Consider the following 18,519-nt stretch of genomic DNA (forward strand, 5'->3'; position numbering starts at 1 on the left):
TGGATGGGGGAAGGGGTCTCAGAAAATATTAGCCAACCCCAGCAGTTAACTACTGAGTCTGACTTGCAGTCAAGATTTCATCAGGTATGATCGATCATCAGGTAATATTAACAGAGCTGGGTTAATACCACTTAGCCAGCTGTGTTTTCTGAACAAAACACCACCACCACCACCACCTTTTAATCAGAAGGTGGGAGCCTGGCTGGGACGGAAGCAGGTCTACTCACGATGTTCCTGCTCAGAATCACCACTGGAGATCTGTTAGATTTCGAGCTCCCAGTGTCCTCACCTCGTGTTCTCCCCGTGGTACCAGACAGAACTGTTGGCGCAGAGATCACCGCTTAACCAGGGCGCGTGTTGCGCTAATGCAGTGAGACCAGTCGCTCAAGGGCAGCATTATGAAAGATGAGACCATTAGCAAAGGCCCAGTGATGCTGCCCTGCGACATTCCAACCCCGGACTGGAATATGCTAGATGGCAAAGTCTGCCCGAGTCCTTCAGAAGAGTTCAAGTCCTTCGGGAGGCATTACAGGCTCGCCCCACAAACAGTGCTGGGGTCTCCACTCACTTCCACCACCCACCCTGAGAAGCCCTGGGCTGGCTCTTACGCACAGAGGAGGGAGGGGGAGAGAGGGGGAGAGAGAGTCGTGTGTCGATATCAAATCTAACACTGGATCTTTTTTTTAATCAATAATACAGATGGCCATATATTGAGCATCCTTCAGACAACGCAACCCTGAAATATATATTATTCTGCATTGACCAAAGGCTTACCTAATATTTTATCCTCACCCGAGGACATTTTTTTTTTCCATTTCTTGTTCAGATAGAGTGGGAGGGAGAGAGAGAGGAAGAGAGAGAAACATCGACGTGAAAGGAACACATCAAGTGGCTGCCTCCCGCACGACCTAACCAGGGCCGGGGACAAACTGCAACCGAGGTACGCGCCCTTAGCGGGAACTGAACCCGGGTCTCTCTGGACCGCAGGCCGATGCTCTAATTGCTGAGCCAAACCGGCCAGGGCCTTACCTAATATTTTAAAGAAACAACCAAATGGTGGTCTAGCTGACCTGAACTCTAGCCCTCTATTAAGTTAGCTCCTCAAAGAAATACTTTCATGAAGTGTCGTCTTAAGGTTGGGTCCCCTCAGAAGCAGGCTGTGAGACCAGGTTTGAGTGCAAGGAGTTTTTTAGGTGACAATCCCAGGAAAGACCAACCATGGTGCAGGGGAAGTAAGACAGGGAAGTTCACATTATCAAGAAAGTTACCAGTGGAGGCAACTGAGTCTCCATGTCATTGGGAAACTCTGGGAAGCAGTGTAGAACCTGCCTCGGGGTCATCCTACCCAAGGAGCAGCAGCTGTCAATCCATCTTTTATTGAAAAAATGATGGGAGAAAGCGGAACTCCTCAGCACCTCCAGTCCGCCCACATGTATGGGCCGTGGGCTCGGAGGGTGGAGGGTAGAAGGAGCCCAGGGGAGAGAGGCAGGAGCGTGGGGGTGGGAGCCAGGGGCCCGCATGCAGAGTGATGGTGTGAGCACAATAAAGCCTATCGCTGCCTTTTTGTTTTCCCAGGGGCGGTGAAAGGATCTAGGTTTTAGAAATATTTGGTATAACATAAGATTACATTCCTGCTATTTACAAAACAGACGTAGAAACCATTTTCCCAGCAAGGACAGGAAAGAAGTTATAACAAAATAGGCAATATTTGCATTTCCAAATGAACTTATGTTTATGTTCCTTCGATATACAGTTAGAACCACACCATCTAAAGCATTTCTCTTTGCCCTCGCTGCCAGGAAACTAGGAATCAGAGCCATGTGAGGCTGATCACTGCAGCTGATGCAAATGTTGGAGCTGAACGTAAGTCTCCTTTGCTCCCTCTTGCCCTGCGCCGAAATGACTTTGTTTTCTTTTACTTACTGTGATTTACACCTGCTTGCTTTCGTTTTCAAAATAGCATATAAAAAAACAAACATTTCTTTTCTCAAATTTTATATTCATGAAATAGCTACGGTAGCCAGATAGCCACCAAAGGGGGGAAAAGAAAAACGAAGGCATGGCGCTATTTATTGTGTCTCTTTAATAGGAGCTGCATGTCAGTGCTATAAGATTATCCAAGAATTTCAGCAAAGAAAACAGAGCCAAAGTCAACAAAATGCATGACCCCATTATCTAGCTGGTTGGAAGCCGGGAGCCCGAGGCGTGTGCGTCGCAATTCTTAGCATGCTCTTCCTATCCACCCACTCTCCCTTGTCACCAAGATCAAGGAAACAATTTGTGACAGCATTTCGATCCTGTTTGGAAAAGGCATTAACTTTCTCACTGGGACTTTGTTCATGCTGGAAACCTAATTTTTCACAAGACCAACACCCAGAGGCAACCACCCATGGGATGGGCTTCCTCTCATCCTCGTTTTTTTCTGTTCAACTAACATTTGGCCTCTGGACCAAACCCGGTATCTTTTATTCCCACAAGGGTCTTCCCCAACCAGGAATAATGACACCGACTGGTGATGTAATCTCCACTGCAAACCCTTTTTATCCCTCTCCAGCCGATGGCATTCTGCCCCCTGCTGTTTTCCAGCCCTCGGCGGGTGTGAAAGAGACAGTCTCCATGCGAAATTATGCTTGGATTGCACACACTGCTATGTATTCATCCGGCGGCAATTTGGAGGCTGAGGCTTACAATGAGCTATTTGATCTTCATCAGTATTGTCCTTGGCCCCTGGTACACTGTGTCTTTCCGATACCACTTTTCCGGTGTTCGGATGCCTAGTTCATTCAACAGCTGAAACTGTCTGTGCCCAAGACAGGTCCACTTTGAAAAATCTTCAGAAACTCTGGTCATGTGACTTTGGTTCAAAATCACTCTGACACATCCTCATTGGGTAGAGACGGTGACCTATGTGACTGGTAACCTCTACCCAGTGGATCTGCTTGGTTATCATCTCCTCGGGGCGCCCCCAAATCTCAGGTTTCTGAGTCAGCTCTGGGAGGCAATAACACTCAGCTACTGGGGAAAATGTCCCCCAGCGGTATTCATAGTCAACCTTTCAAGATATAAGAAATGCTCACGATGAAGATGCCCACACTGAGAAATGGTGGTGTTCAACCTTGGGAATAAAGGGAATGACCTTGGGAATAAAGAGAATGACCTCGGGAATAAAGAGAATGACCTTGCCGAGGAGTGCCGAGCTGCTGAGCGTATCTGAAGCCTAAGAGATCAGGAATTCTCACCGCCCACGTAGTAGTCCCCGTCCTCGTCATCGAAGGCCTTACTAGAAGAAGCTGTTGCTGGGAACCAGGTGGCCCGTGACACTCTCCTCTGCACTTGAGAAAGGCGAGGACTGGATTTGTGGTATGGTTCTGACAAATAGAAGAAAAGACGCCCTGGCCGGTTTGGCTCAGCGGTTGGAGCGTTGGCCTGCGGCCCGGAGAGACCCGGGTTCGGTTCCCGCTAAGGGCATGTACCTCGGTTGCAGTTTGTCCCCGGCCCCGGTTGGTCGTGCGGGTGGCAGCCACTCGATGTGTCCCTTTCACATCGATGTTTCTCTCTCTCTCTCTCTTCCTCTCTCTCCCTCCCACTCTATCTGTGCAAAAAATGGAAAAAAATGTCCTCGGGTAAGGATTAAAAAAAAGAAGAAAAGAATACGGACTGGATAGCCCTGCCTTGTGTCCCCTGGGACCCAACAGATGCTCAAAGGATGACTGTGTAAGGCAGTACCTCACCCAAGGGGTTAAACAAGACCATGTCACATACAGCACAGAGCCTGCCGACAGTGAGAACAGAGAGAATACCCACTGTGACCGCGCTGTTTCTCATACTTGGAGACCAACAGGAATGCCTGTGTGTCTACAAAGAGGAAGTTTCATCCTCTGAATGGGGGTGAGAGCAGGGAAAACATGCCCCACCAGGCAGGAACCTTTAAGGAAACGTGGGGGCTCTAGAGCCTTTGTCAAGGGTCTGGAGTCAGTCTCAGGGTTCATGGTGGCCGGGATGTCCGTATCCCCCAGGAGTTAATTCTGCTCTGCCCTCATGTTCTAGCCTTTGCACTCTCTTCCCTCTCCACTCGGTGGACATACAGCCCATTCCAGTAGTAATGGATTCCGTCTTCCTCTGGAGCCACAATGAAATCTGCCTCCTGCACCAAGTCCCGCCTCAGTGACCTCATCTGCCAAAGCAAAGCCAAGAACGCCTTGACGAGGAGCAGGCACGTGGAAGCACCTGCTCGTAAAGGCTGGGGGCCCTTCCCACACTGAGGGCGCTCCATCCCGCCCTCCGGGAGACAGCCCGTCTGGACAGCTGACCATGTGGCCTCGTCTGTCCTCTTGTTATTGGCTGGAACATTGCCATCACTAACATAATTGTTGACTAACAACAAGCACCCCTTAAAGGCCGACCCCCAAGCATCTTACCCTGAATGGGATGTAGTGATGCATTGGTTAAGGGGCCACAAGCCCATGGAGCCCAGCAGAGTGAATGCTAACGTGTTGCTTGGTCTAGGCAGACTCAGGTTCCCCCAGCGAGGAATGATCCAAATGACAAAGAAAAATTTCCCTTGAATTATAAACACACACACACACCTTGATAACCACACAAGGGCAGTTTCTACTGTGCTCAGTGACAACTTTTGCTGTTCAGATCTAAATCCAAATAGGATAGCATCCCTCTAAATATGCCAAGAAGGATGTCAGAGATGGGAGGCCCAGGTGGAAGGTGTACAAGAAACTAACAGTCCACTAGCTGATGACTTTCCTGGGCTCCTCCAGTCCCTGACGGCTCTGAGTTATCCATCGCTTGTGGGTAACAACTGTGGATTCTCTGGGAATTACCCCTGTCCCCATCATACCCCCTCAAGCCAGATGGCTCATTCTCTTTTTTGCTTTGTGTCTTTAGTAAAATACATAAGTGATGTTCTGGAGTCCCGGTCTCCTCTATGACCACCAGGGGGCTGACTTACGCCCACCACATGTTAAATGAGTGACGACTGAAAAACCCCATGAGACAAAAAGGAGGCTGAGCAGATAACATGATGCTTGGCCAACTCGCTCTGGAGTTTCCAGTTCCTCCTGCCCTTATTTCACTGGTCATTTCTAGCATCCCCCTTGCTGGGCTGTCCTGCCTACAAAGGCTCCCTATCCATCATGCCCAACATGGGCGACCTCGCCTGGGATCCAGGATTCCTCTATGACAATGACACTGGGAGTGTCTACTTGTCCTTCAAACCCAGATCCTCCTCGCCTGTCTGCAGGCATCGTGGTAGCAATGCTTCATGTCTGGCAATGACTGGGGAGAGAAGTTCCCAGAGGAAACTCAGAAAGTTGTGGGAGGATTTCCATGAACCCTGGAAGGGAGCCTGGGGAAAAGCTGTCATAACCATCTAGTTTGAAGACACTAGTGCTGTTGCCCAAACCCCTTACCCAGAGATCCCCCTGCTTTCTGCCAGACTTCAGCAGCCATAAAGGGGGCCAGAGCAGGAATAAGAATGGCTCCTAGGACTCTGCTCAGTGCCTGTGTGGATCATGTCCCTCCATCTCCACCAACACTCTGAGAAGCATTTGGTATTATTTTTCCGAATGTTACAAATGGCGAAACTGAGGCTCTTGGGAGTGAAATGACTTGTTCGAGGTCATCTGGCTGGTAAATTGCAGGCTCAGAGTCAAGCCAAGTTCTTTCTGTCTCTAGTCAAGCTCCTCCCCCTGGGGTCACTGTCTCACTACTGCAAAGGTACACCTGTCTTCTATATATAGGGTGTCCCCAAAAAATGTATACACACTTAACAGCTGATAGTTCAATTGATGTCTCTTTCTTTTCAGATTGAACCCATTGGAATTCAGAATTATTCAAAGTGTGTATACATTTTGGGGGACACCCTGTATTAAGAATAAGCTAGGACTCTAGAACTAGAAAGCCAGTAGACCATTCTAGTTTTACAATGGCTCAGCCGAGAGAGCTTAGCACAATTTGCCTGGAACCCACCAAGACCCCCAGCATATTATTGGTCTGTGATGGGAGAGGTGACTACGGCTCACTGGGGGTCTCGGCACATTCTCCCTGCGTCTGAGCTAACGTTTTTCGTGAAAGCCCGGAGCTCCTAACTGCTTATTGTGATGAGAAGCATGAGTGTCCCTTTGAAGCGACAGCATAAAGTGCGCCTCTCATCCTGGGCTCCTTTCTTCCCAGCCCTTGGGACAGGCTAGTGGGAAACCTCCTGATGCCCCAAAACCCAGATGAATCCAGATTCACCCTTTTGCTTTCATTGGTGGAAGCCGGTTTGCTGTGTTCCAGGGCGCGTCAGAACCCGCAGTGTGAGCTTTGTGCCGAGGCTCAGCCCGGTCCCCCTCACTTCATTAGGATGCAGGGGGGAACCCCGGCCCCGGCAACTGGGCCAGAGCAACAAAGGCCACATGGAAATTGGAGCAGGGCGATGAATCCCCCACTCTCCACTTTTTCAAAACAGGATTCCGACCATTTACTCGAGAACTGATTTTTGTTCTTGTGTCCCATACAAAGAAACAGGAAACTTCAGAGGGGAAAAGGGGGCCCCGGGTTCTTACACGGTGGCCCAAGGAGGTTGGGGTCACGGAGGGTCCTGGCAGGAGGCTGGCTTGGCCTCAAAGCTGAAGGGGGAGCCACTCCCCCTTTTATTTTTCGCTCTCACAGAAGGTCACCTGGGAGCAGGGGAAGTTGTTCTTTCTGGGGCAAACAAATTAAGGGGAAGCCTGAGCGCAGCAGCACTTAATACTGTATCTGGGGCTCTCACGCCGCCTCGGGACACCGTGTTCCTCACCCTTGATCCACGGCCCGGGGAGTCTCAGCAGGAAATCTCCCCCCACCCGTGGGTTTCCTTTGAAAAGCAATCCACTTCCAAACTGACCCTCGTTTCTGAAATGCACGCTCGAATTCTTATTTTGAGGACTGCTCTTTATAAGAGCTGATTTTGAAAGTCGGTAAAACGTATCAGTGCTCCCTTTGGGAACAGCCCTCCAATGTGTAAATATCCATACCCTTCGAACGAACAGTTCAACAGCTACGAATGTGTCTTACAAAAATACCTCTCCCCGTGGCCCAAGAAAGACACGTTAGGATAGTCACTGAAGTTCTCTTCAAAGCAGTGAAAAATCAAACACCGTAACAGGTCCATCTTAAGGAACCGGATGGATGTGTGATGACATCTGCATCCACACCATGGACTATGCAGCTATTGTTTTTTCAAATGAGGTGGACCAACGTGGGCTGACCTGGGAAAAGCATCCATGCCACAGGCCCTGAAAACAAGTTGAAAAATGATATGTGTGCTTTAATCCACTTTTGGGTAAAGCAGGGGTTCTCGACCTTGGCATGACTGACATTTGGACTAGATAACGCTCTGCAGTGGGGGCTGCCTGGCACATCGTAGGATGCTTACCACCACTCTGGCCTCTACCCACAAGAGGCCAGGAGCACCCTCACCCTGCAAAAACCAACAACCAATAATGTTTCTGGACATCACCGAAGGTCCCTTGGAGGTGGGAATGGGGATCAAAATGTACCCCAGTTGAGAACTGATGGTTTAACATGATATAGAGACAACTTAGGTTTGCACACCATAGAAAGTAGTCTGGAGGGACACTCACTACGCTCTTAATGGCTGGGAACCAGGGCCGGGCAGGAGAGCAATGCGCTCTTTACTGCATACATCTCTCCACGCTTTGATTACTGTTACAAGCATATACTTCTACAATTAAGTAGAAAATCTATCCCTATTCCACTCCCACTCACAGACATGCACATTCAATCAGGATTCTCTTTGGAAAGGAGCGATGGGTGGGCCTTCCCTGGGAAGGCAAGTCCTTGGAGAGCACCTGGTAGTGAGACACGGTGCATAACCAGACGCATCAACCGATCAAAGAGAGTCTCACCGAGCCCCGTGGTGACAATCGGGTCTGAGAGATTGTGAACAGTGTTGGGCTTTGTGAAATTCCAGCCTCTAGTTTCGCACTGGATGGGACCAGTGTCTCGTACCTTCTGCCTCAAGTTCTGTATCTGCTCAAAGGAGCACCTAGCTTTCCACCAGGACTGTAGGAGGACAGAGCATGAACGTAGCTACGAAGTGGATTCCCCTGATCAGAGTGAGCACTGCAGAAACAGCAGATGGAGTTCTCGCTACTGTGCGCTGTCATTCTTTTAAAGTTATTTTCAAAACACATTTCAGAGTTGGGGATCCCAGAATGCTTGGGTTTCTTGTTAATCTTGAAAGCATTTCCTCTAGGGAGATCCTTTCTGTTCACGAATATACTCATGAGAAAAACAATAAAAAATTTTTCTTTTTTGTTTTTCTAGATAATAGACTGATCTGGGGGGAAAGTGGTTAAGGTTTGTTCAGAAATTACAAGGCCAGCTGCCACAGATGATTTTTGTGATGTTGCCCTCATTGAATTAGTTGGAACCCATGCTGAATTCCTTAGAAGGAACAAAAAACCTATATCTTATAGAAAACAATAAAATATCTGGTCCCCATGTTGATGCCAGCAAAAGACATATCAGCCATCCACCACCAGTATCTTCACCTACAGCTGCAGGGGCCAAGGGAATCACAGGTTGTGGACGACACTGTGAAAAGTGGCCAGGAAGAATATTCTAGTCCATCTGTGCTCCTGTTCTGAGTTGAGACTGTAACTCAAGTGATGAATCAGTTCGTAATGACAGATTTTACATTCTTTTTCATTATATTTGTTTTGTTTTTCTGGGAAAAAAAAAAAAAAAAAAAACAGTGCTGAAAAGTCCATTTCTGGCTCATAAACTATTCATGAATATTTTACAACTTTTGGACAATTTTCTTTTTCCTCCCTGACTAGTTCCAGCTCGTAAAGACATTTTAGCTTATTTGGTGATGTTTTACTTTTTCCCTGCAATTTTACCTTCTGTTTATCAATACTGTGAAGTTACTTCATCAAGAAGTTGAGCCTTCTCAGCGGTGAGAGCGTCGGCCCGCACACCAAAGAGTCCTGGATTCGATTCCAGCCAAGGGCACGGACCTCGGTTGTGGCTCGTCCTCGGCCCCAGTTGGGGTTGTGTGAGTGGCAGCCAATTTATGTGTCTCTCTCACATGGATGTTTCTCTCTCTCTCTCTCTCTCTCTCTTTTCCCCTCTCCCTCCCTCCCACTCTGTCTGAAGATAAATGTAAAAGTATCCTCCGGTAAGGATTACAAAAAAAAAAAAAAAAAGAAACTAAGCCTTCTCTCTCTTTTTCTTGTGCTCCCCCGACCCCCTGAATCTCAGGATTTGCCATGGTCAAGGCCCCAGAATCACTCTATAAACAAATCCTTGAAACGGAGAGAAAGCAACCTGTCTTCCCTGCCTCGCACACGCACAGCAGGCCGGAACGAGGCAGGAACCTCGAAGGGGCACATCCTCCCCACGCTTCCCGCACAGTCACTCACACCAGCTGCTCCACGCCCAACCAGAGCTGCGGTTGTGAGCACACGTGGCACGCTCACGCACACCGTGGCCGTTGAAACCACGGCTCCCGTCTGCACTGTCGGCAAGGAGAATTCATGAACCCGGCTGAAAATGTAAGAACTTCACCGAAAACCGGACCCTTTGCGACGGCATGGATGGACCTGGAGAACATTACGCTAAGTGAAGTAAGCCAGAGACAGACAAGTAAGAACGATATGATTTCTCTCAAATGTGGACTCTCGTGAACAAACTGAACTAACAAGCAAAACAGACAGACTCACAGGCGGAGAGCAGGCTGGCAGCTCTCGTCGGGGATGGGCAGGCAGGGGCATGGAAGGATTAGGCAACGAAGGAAAAAATAAGAGAGAGAACTCACGGACATGGACAAGTGTGGTGATGGGGGGTGAGGTAGAAGAGGGTACAGGAGGGACAAATGGTGAAGGGAAAAATGTATGAACTGTATAGAACGCTGTCGGACCAGGACCCTTCTAGGATGACCGCAACGTACCTGTGCACGTGGTTACAAGTGACTGCTGCAGACACTCCGGTGCTCTGCCCTCAGATGACTTTCCCTCTCTCTGTGCCCTCGCCCCCACCAGGCTGCATTGTTTCACCTCCATGGCCCGCACCTACCGGCTCCTGACCGCTCGAAGGCCACGGGAACCGCGTGGCCCACATGCACAGAAAGTGAGGCATGTCCTACCTGCCCAGGCCAGCCCTTAGCCAATCACTGACTGCGGGGGGCGCACGCAAGCATAGCTCCCTCGCTTTGCAGCCAGGACTCACTCCGAGACGTAACTTGCGTTCCATTCCTCAGTTAACACGGAGGCTGGGATTCTGTCCACAGTCTGCGTCACCTTGGACGGGCCATCCCGGACACCAAGAAACAACACACCCGCAAGCCCCCAGAGCCCCTCCACACCTGCTCCATGGGACACGTTAACGCCCCTCCCGAAGCACACTCACGGTTTTCACAGTGCCGCCCGGTGTAGCCTGCCAGGCAGGCACACCCGTAAGATCCGGTTTGGTCGAGGAGGCACGTGCCGTCATGGAGACAAGGGGACGAGGAACATCCTGCAACAGAAAAGGCAACGTCCCTCAGTGCCACTGCGTGGCGTGTCCGTGTCCTCGAGCCCGGGGCCCCGACCAGGGCCTTTCACTCGTCTGTCAGAGTCTTCCTGCGATTTGTTTATTCCTTGTAGTGGATGCACACCACCATGGTTTGAGAACACCGAAAACAGGTACGCATTAACTTTCCAATGATGCTGATGATACTGGATGTTCTCAAAAGCCCCACAAGTATGCTCCGGACATCGGTGGTCAGAAGAACCTGGCCCAACACAAACAGGCACACCCATGACTAAACAGTAGCGCCTGTCATCCTCACACAGGGACTGCAGGGGACAGGAGCAGCCTTGGGTACCTTTAGGTCACCTTTTCCAAGGACCCCAGCATCCTTGGGGGGAAGAAGTGCAAGGTGCCCTTCAGGACACTGTTGAGCATGTACACAAGAATTTCCAGACACTTTCACAAACAGCAGTGCCTCGAGGTGGTGCACGTTCTGGGCTCAGGTGTGTTGGGGAAACACTCCAGGCGTTAAATGATATTAACCATTTCCCTTCTGTGGAACTTCTTGAGATGTCCCACGCCCTAATATGCATTGCAAATGTCCAAGAATGCACGGAATGTCCCACCTTTCATGAGCTTATGTGACCTGAGAACCTGAAAATGATCCCCCAAAATGTCTTGGGGGGTCATTTTTTCTATAAAGAACACTTGGAAAGCAAGCATCCGCTTGCTATCCCCCAACCCTGTGTTCATTTACCCCCGGGGGAAATCTATTGCCAGGCCCAGCTCAACAGGCCTGGGTGGAGGCCTCGCTGTGTTAGGTGCTGGGAGATGCAAAGGTGAACAGAGAGCCTGCTTCCCAGGTTGAAGCTTTTTGAAGCATAATCCAGTTAGTGTCAGAGAGGAGAAGAAAGTATTACAAAATATTCAACAGAGGGCAAAGCCACAGCCCACTGGAACAAGAGAAGAGGTTTAGCACCGGAGGAGAAACCTGATAGGACCCTGAAGGATGGGATCTGATGCGCGGGGGTGGGGAGGGGACGTCAGTCAGAGGGAACAGCTTGAGCACAGTAAACAGATGGGGTGTTTGAGGAACAACGTGCTGCTGTCTGTTTGACAACACAGTGCGATGTTTTCCAGTGTTCCCAGCGGAGGTAGAGGTGACCACTTTAGAGGAGGAAGACACCCTCCTGACCAGAACGCCCCTTAGTCATGGGGTCACAAGCTGGGGAGCCACCTCCACTCTCAGCGGGCTTCCCTGACCAGCATCAGCACCCACAGACGTATCTCAAGTGTGACCCGCTCGGCTCTATTCCACCGGGTATCACCGAGGGGCAAGGTTTCAGCCTCAGGCCGACTGCCCACACCAGCCAAGCATCGAGCGCTGGCAGCCATGCCAGGTCTGCACAGTGCCCAGGGACGTTGCACAGTGCCCAGGGACATTGCACAGTGCCCAGGGACGTCCTCGGAAGGAGGCGGGCACGTGGAGTGTAGGAGCAGCTGCTGAGAGCTCGCGGCTCACGCAGGAACATGGTAGGGGAGGGGTGGAGGGGGTGTCTGCTGGGTTGGCTGCAAACGCAGGGCTGCAGAAAGACGGACTTCACTGCCTCCCACCTCCTTTCCTGAGACTTGTATCACACATTCCGGAAGGAAGCCTTACTGATCAAAGTGCCATTTCCATTTTTTTTTTTAAATTTAGTATTTTAAAAAAATAGAACTTTAAGCCTGAGCTTATTTTGCAAAACCTGATGCAACCCAATCCTGGAGCAATGAGCTCTGGGATGATCCTTAGGGTGAGCACTTTGTTCCCTTTGGTCAAATCCTAGTTCCTACATGAAATGGGCAGGAGGCAAAGTCAGTCTGAGAGTTACTCAGAAGGTAAGTGGCATTTACCACTGTAGTTGGCAACGTTTCGTACCTATTTTACAGATGGCACAGGGAGGCGCAGGCACACCTGGAGTAGGGCATCTGTGCAGTGCTTCCTATGGGCTTGCCACCATGCTCTGCCTCCACCCTTCTGTCTCCCAGAGCCTCCTTAATGGAGCGTGGTCTATGGTTATTCCCTTAGCCACTGACCAGGAAACTGAGGCCCAGAGAAGTAGAACTTGCCCAAGGTCACCTGGCTTACTCTGCCAGAGATCTAAAGCGAAGGCTCCCCACCATGACAGGCCCCCTGGTGTGAGTTCTAGAGCCAAGCTGTTGGGTCTACATTTCTGGGTCCACCCCCATAGCTGTGTGACCTGGGACAAATTACCCAGCCTCTCTGTGCTCCGATATCTGTGAAAGGGAGATAATAATTCCTAGTTTTGGTTCTCGTGAACATTTCTGAAATATACTTTGCCATTTCTCTCCTCCTTCCCAATGTTCAGGCTCTTCTGAGAACCCAGCACGCCACATTGGAATGAGGCTGAGCAGGGAGGGGAGCAGCACACAGAAAGGGGGTGTTTGTGTGGAGCACAGTCTCAAAATGCTACCTCTGTCTGCATGGCCTTTACCTGTGATCTCCTCGAAAATGGCATGGAAGCCATCGAAGTTCTTGGAGCCATCTGAATGGAAGAGGATGTGGAGTGAGGAGCCTGTGCTGCGGATGGGAGCTGGCCGCTCGTTGCCACAGAAACGCTTGATGATCTGGCCATCACTGTTTTCCCCGTCACGGACCTCAACGTAGTCATACTGGCACATGTAGTCAAACTCCAGGCTCAGCATGACAAACCTGTGGGTGAAGAAGGTGACAGCAGGACACAGGTGGGCCCTGGATAGTCCTTGAGCAAGTTCAAGGCCAAATGATGAACAGGCCTGTGGAAATTTGGTGCCACTGGCCTGGTATGATAGGAAGCTGGTCCCGGCGGGCTTGAGGGCAGATTAATTTTTTTAGTGGAGGGGTGTGTGTACGTACTGTGTGCTCACACAGAGCATGCCCAGGGGAAGGGGTGTCATATGCCACTCAGGGAATCTCTGCTGGCTCCTCCTCCAGGGACACTTTTCCTCCCAGTCTGCAAGGCTGGGTTCTGCCTGTCCTCAGGCCTCAGCTTAAATATTCCTTCCTCAAAGAGGCTCTCCTGACAGCTCCTACCAAAGGAGATCCCTTGCTTTCTTCATGACATGTATACAACTTTACACTTCTCATTTTTATCTCGATGTGTGAGCATGCGTGCATGAGTGTGTGTGTGTGTGTGTGTGCATGTGCACATGCCTGTTTCTTCCATCAGCCTACAAACTCCTGGAGGGTAGGGTACAACATCTGTCTGATTCCACTGTGCCCCACACAGTGCCTGGCTTAGAGAGCTGCACAGCAAATATGCTTGGATAGATCACTGAATGGATTCTACACAGTAATTTTACAATTGGAGAATGGGAAAGTGTATGTTGGCTTGTAAGACTAAGTAACGGAGAAAACTCTCTGTGCGCTCTTCTGTTAGATGGAAAGATCATAATGTAATTATGCTCTTGGCAACAGTAATTCTGGCCTCGAAGAATAGAGTGTAGCACCCTGTCAGAATTTCTGAATTTCCATATGCAGGGACAAGAAAGAAAAAGATATTTTTCAAAAGATTTCCAAGGGAATGCCTGCAACTGAAGTTTACAAATTGTACATTTTTATCTTCTCCTTCACCTTATGGAAAAGTAAGAACAGACAGGAAAGCTCAGCACTGCCACTTGTAAAGCTGGGATGGAGGCTATTCCCACCACCTTGAGTACAAACCTCAAGTGCCATAAAATTAGACAACGCTGGAACAGGGTGACCATCAGTGCACTTCAAAAACTCTTCAGGTCTTACTAAAAAGACGCCCAATAACTGAGTGTCACCAGTGTTTATTTGACAAAATTTTTTTCATCACAAAATCTTTTGTAAGGCAGGGTAAGTCCTATTAACTATATTTGATTGACATCTCAACCAGGTGCCACCGCTCATTCATTGTGGGCCTTGAGCTATCAGTTCCATCCCTGGGCTTTGGTATCTTTGTCTGCAGAGGGGACAAAGGGGGACAAGGCCACCACCCCACAGAGATCCCAGCTTTTCCTGAAACTACACTCTGAGACATGACAACTTGTATTTACATTCATTCATTTGTTCACTTATTCAACACATTTGTGACAGACCAGCTCTGTGCTGGGCGCTGTTCTAGGTGCTGAAAGTGACCCAACTAGACACAGGGCCTGCCCTCATGGAGATGAGCTCTGATTTGGGAGGCAGACGATAAGCAAGGAAACACAATAATTGTAGAGAATGTTAAGTGCTGGGAAGAAAATAAACCAGGTAAGAACATAAAGAGTGACTGGGGGAGGCTAAGCTTTTTACACAACGTGGTCAAGGAAGACATCTCTGCAGACATGATATCTGGGCAGACACTTAGAGGATGGAATTGAGCCAGTCAAGTGAAGGTCACAAGGAAGAGAAGTCCAGGCAGAGGAGTCTGTACGTCCAAAGGCCCTGAGGCAGTGAGCTTGGCATGTTCAAGGAGCTGAGAGAAGGTCAGCGATGCTGCAAGGGGGTGAATACAAGACAGAGTGGTATGAACTGAGGTCAGCGAGAACTGGAGCCAGATTCTGCATGATTAAAACTTTGGATTTTACTCCAAGCTTGATAGAAAGGCACTGGGAGGTTTCAACAACAGAATAATAACCTGATATAGGATTTTAGAGGATCACTCTAGTCACCCTGGAGAAGGGGGGTAAAATAGGAGGCTCCAAGATAATCCAGGTGAGAGGTGGTGTTTGAAGTAAAATGGTAGCAGTAGAGACAGATGTGAATGGACTTGAGATGATTTTACAGCTAAGAAACCAGATTTCTGAGGGGGCCTGGCTGTGTTGGGTGACAGACAGGGGACATCAGGGCTGACCGCTCAGCATGTGGGCTGACTTTGTACCTATGCTTCAGAGCATTTCCATCCCTATTATTCTCCCGAGCCAGCAGGTCCAGCTGTGACTGGAGGGAAAGAAATCTATTTCCAAGCCTCCCTAGGACCCTTTCCTAGGCAGGTGACATGCTTCTCGATCCCCCCACTATTCCTGGACTTTATTTGGGGAGGGGGCTTATTTTGCATCCTGGATCTTGGAGAAGCTCTTCACAGGCCCCTGAGGGGACTCATTGGTCTGGTCCCTGAGTTGCTGAAACACTAACACATGGTATTTGAGGCCCTTATCATCCCTGGCAGACCCAGCCGGGAGCCCATTGAGCAGAACAGTGTGGTCCCTCACTTGTGTCTTGCGCTGACCTTCCTTCGGAAAGTCCAACTAATGAGCCCCACTCCCAACCCCAGGTCTTCAGGGAGTGGAGACATCAGCTACCAAGGGCCAGACTGGATTAGGATAAATCAGAAGGAGACTTGTTTTGCTGGATCCTGCCAATGTTGGTGGAGTGTGGCCCCTCCTAGTTGACAGAGAGCTATTTGAGGGGCCAGCTAGCAAGGGGCAACTTCTGGGTGCATTGAACCACCTAAGAAATACTTATGGAAAATCTGCTCTAGAAGATTAGAGATTTCCATCACCACTAACTGGTTCGAAAAGGAAGAACTAAGTGGACAATGTCCCTAGGAATCCAGGGGTAAGTGGGCCACTCGGCTTGTCCGCAGAGGAACAGGAGAGGTGTGTCCAGGAGAGAGGAGATCACAGGAGGCAGAGCGCTTCTTTCGACATGCATTCATGCAGCAACTGCGCACTGAGCATCTGCGATGTGCACCACGTGCTCCAGGCACTAAGACGCCAGTGAGCGTTCTCACCAAACAGGACTCTCCCGAGCTCCTTATCTATAGTCACAGCAACACCAGCTCTATACTTGGAACTGGGGCATAGATTAAACATCTGTGTGGGCCTCAAAGCCCCACAGAAGAAACCATTTACCTTCCACACAAGTGAGAGAATGGGTTACTGTGTGGCAGAGGTGGCGACTGTTTTCTGAGGACCTCGGGGGAAGGATCTGTGACAAGCATGAACCCCAATCTACAGTGTGAATTTCCTGAAGGCTGGGCCTGTGCCTTTCAGTTCTTCACTGCCCTCCCGTGGACCCCGGCCCAGTACTGAGTGAACAGGAAGACTCGGTCAAGATTTGGGCACGAGTAAAATTGCTCTCGGTACCTTGCTTTGTGGTGTTATCTTTGGGTCAAAATCAGTGGAGTCCCGCTGTTATAAGGCAGTGAATGACAAGCATTTAATTGGCCATAGTTTTTTGTGGGTGTTTTTTTTATTGCTTTGAGAGAGAAAAACATTAATTTGTTATTTCACTTATTTGTGCATTCATCAGTTGCTTCTTGTATGTGCCTTAACCGGGATCGAAGCCACAACCTTGGCGCATTGAGGCAATGCTCCCACCAACTGAGCTTCCTAGCCAGGGCTAACTGGCTATAGTTTTGACCAGAACTTATCCCATTGGATCAATGAGAGGTAGAAAATAAATAAATAAAAAGGCTGCCATATACATTTTCTGCTTTTAAGAGTAAAGTGCTGATGGTTAGCCCCCTGGGTCACCAGAAACCAGCACCCTCAGCCCCGTTACTGTTTCCTTATAACTTCAGGCTCCCTAATTCTGACCCCAGCCCCTTACCTTAGCTGGATGATGAACCCAGGTTTGGAGTGAATGGTCCATTCGCAGTGAGCATTTAGGGGGTAGCTTTCCAAAAATATCTGACCCTTTGAGGCTCGCAGAACCTGGCCACATCCTGAGAAGAGAAGATTGGGGGATGGACATTTGAGTCAATAGGAAAGAGATGGCGGAAGGTCTCAAAGAGCCGTGAGCTCCTCCCACACCCTGAGAACAGAAAGGAGAAGGAAATTACTATTTCTGAAGCACCTAGGATGTGCTAGACGAGCACGCAGATTCATTCATTTAATCCTCCCACTAGCTTGCGAAGGAAAGTGGTATTGTTCCCGGTTCCCAGCTGGGAACACAGATAAGCAGAGAGTTAAAGAAATAACTTGCCCAGCTACTGAGTGACAGAGTAGAGATTCAAACCTAACTGTGTCTGACTGTAAACAAGCCACCCTGTCATCCTCTCCGGGACTGCCACATGCCAGCCAGCTGTCTCTACCTTAGTACGCTCAGAAAGTAGACCTTCCCCTTAGCTCTGTACCTCTTGTCCATCCTGCACCTGCATAAGACCCTTGCTCTCTGTTCCCTGCACATTCTCTACCCCACAAATATAACCCCAAAGCAACTCTTTGTTGACTGCCCCCCATCCAGATAGAGAATCTATTTGTTCTATGAGCAGTTATATGATAAATGTCTCTCTAATGCATGATACTGGAGGGTGGACTCAATCTCCAACCAGTTGGACTGGATTAGTGGGTTTCATTTTTTTCTAGCTCCCAACCCCTTTTTCTCAAACAAACTCTTATAAAGACCACCAATTAGAACATGGACCCAGCAGGGGCTCTTGGCTGAAGCAGAAGCACAGACCCAAAGCCCTCCATCCTCACTATCACCCTGGTGCCCTAAGCTACCTACAAGGAATCCCTCGGATTTGAAAAACACTCGACTAAGTCATCATATATTAAAGCACGGGTATGTAAGATGCAACCTAGTTTTACAAAAGAGGTTGGGGAACATGTCTTGAATTGGTTTTATTAAAAAAATATTTATGTGGATCATGTAAAATAAATGATATTTTCTACAAGAGTCAGCCATCTATGATCCGTGGCCCCAAACCAGCCCACTGCCTGTTTTTGTAAATAAAGTTTTATTGGAACAGAGCCATGCCCATTATTTTATGCACTGTCTATGGTTGTTGTCAAGCTAATAACAGCAAAGTTGAGTAGCTGCAACAAGAGACAATCTGACCCACAAAGAAATGAAAACATTTACCATGTGCTCCTTTACAGAAAAAGTTTATCCCTGTTCTATACAGAAATCCAGTTTGACATCATAAACTATGGATACACAACTATATTCGACAAGCCCACCCCCAGTATAAATTCCCATTGCTAAAAAGAAAAAGATGAATATCTGGACATTGCTCCCCGGCAAGACGAGGGCAGTAACATCCCTACGGTGTCAGGAAAAGAGCTCAAACT

The 18,519-nt window shown here is 49.1% G+C and overlaps 1 protein-coding gene across 1 annotated transcript in view; it reads right to left on the reverse strand.

The window, feature by feature from the left end:
• PAMR1 (peptidase domain containing associated with muscle regeneration 1) overlaps window positions 1–18,519 on the reverse strand; it is a 69,478-nt gene that overhangs the window by 16,490 nt on the left and 34,469 nt on the right. Inside the window, exons 4-6 of the mRNA XM_036258846.1 lie at window positions 17,054–17,168; window positions 13,008–13,225; window positions 10,411–10,518 (exon numbers count right to left, since the gene is read on the reverse strand). Of these exons, the coding sequence (XP_036114739.1) occupies window positions 10,411–10,518; window positions 13,008–13,225; window positions 17,054–17,168 (441 nt within the window). The remainder of the gene's footprint in view (window positions 1–10,410; window positions 10,519–13,007; window positions 13,226–17,053; window positions 17,169–18,519) is intronic.

This window comes from Molossus molossus, unplaced genomic scaffold (genome assembly GCF_014108415.1).
Source record: "Molossus molossus isolate mMolMol1 unplaced genomic scaffold, mMolMol1.p scaffold_m16_p_13, whole genome shotgun sequence".
NCBI classification, from domain to species: Eukaryota; Metazoa; Chordata; class Mammalia; order Chiroptera; family Molossidae; genus Molossus; species Molossus molossus.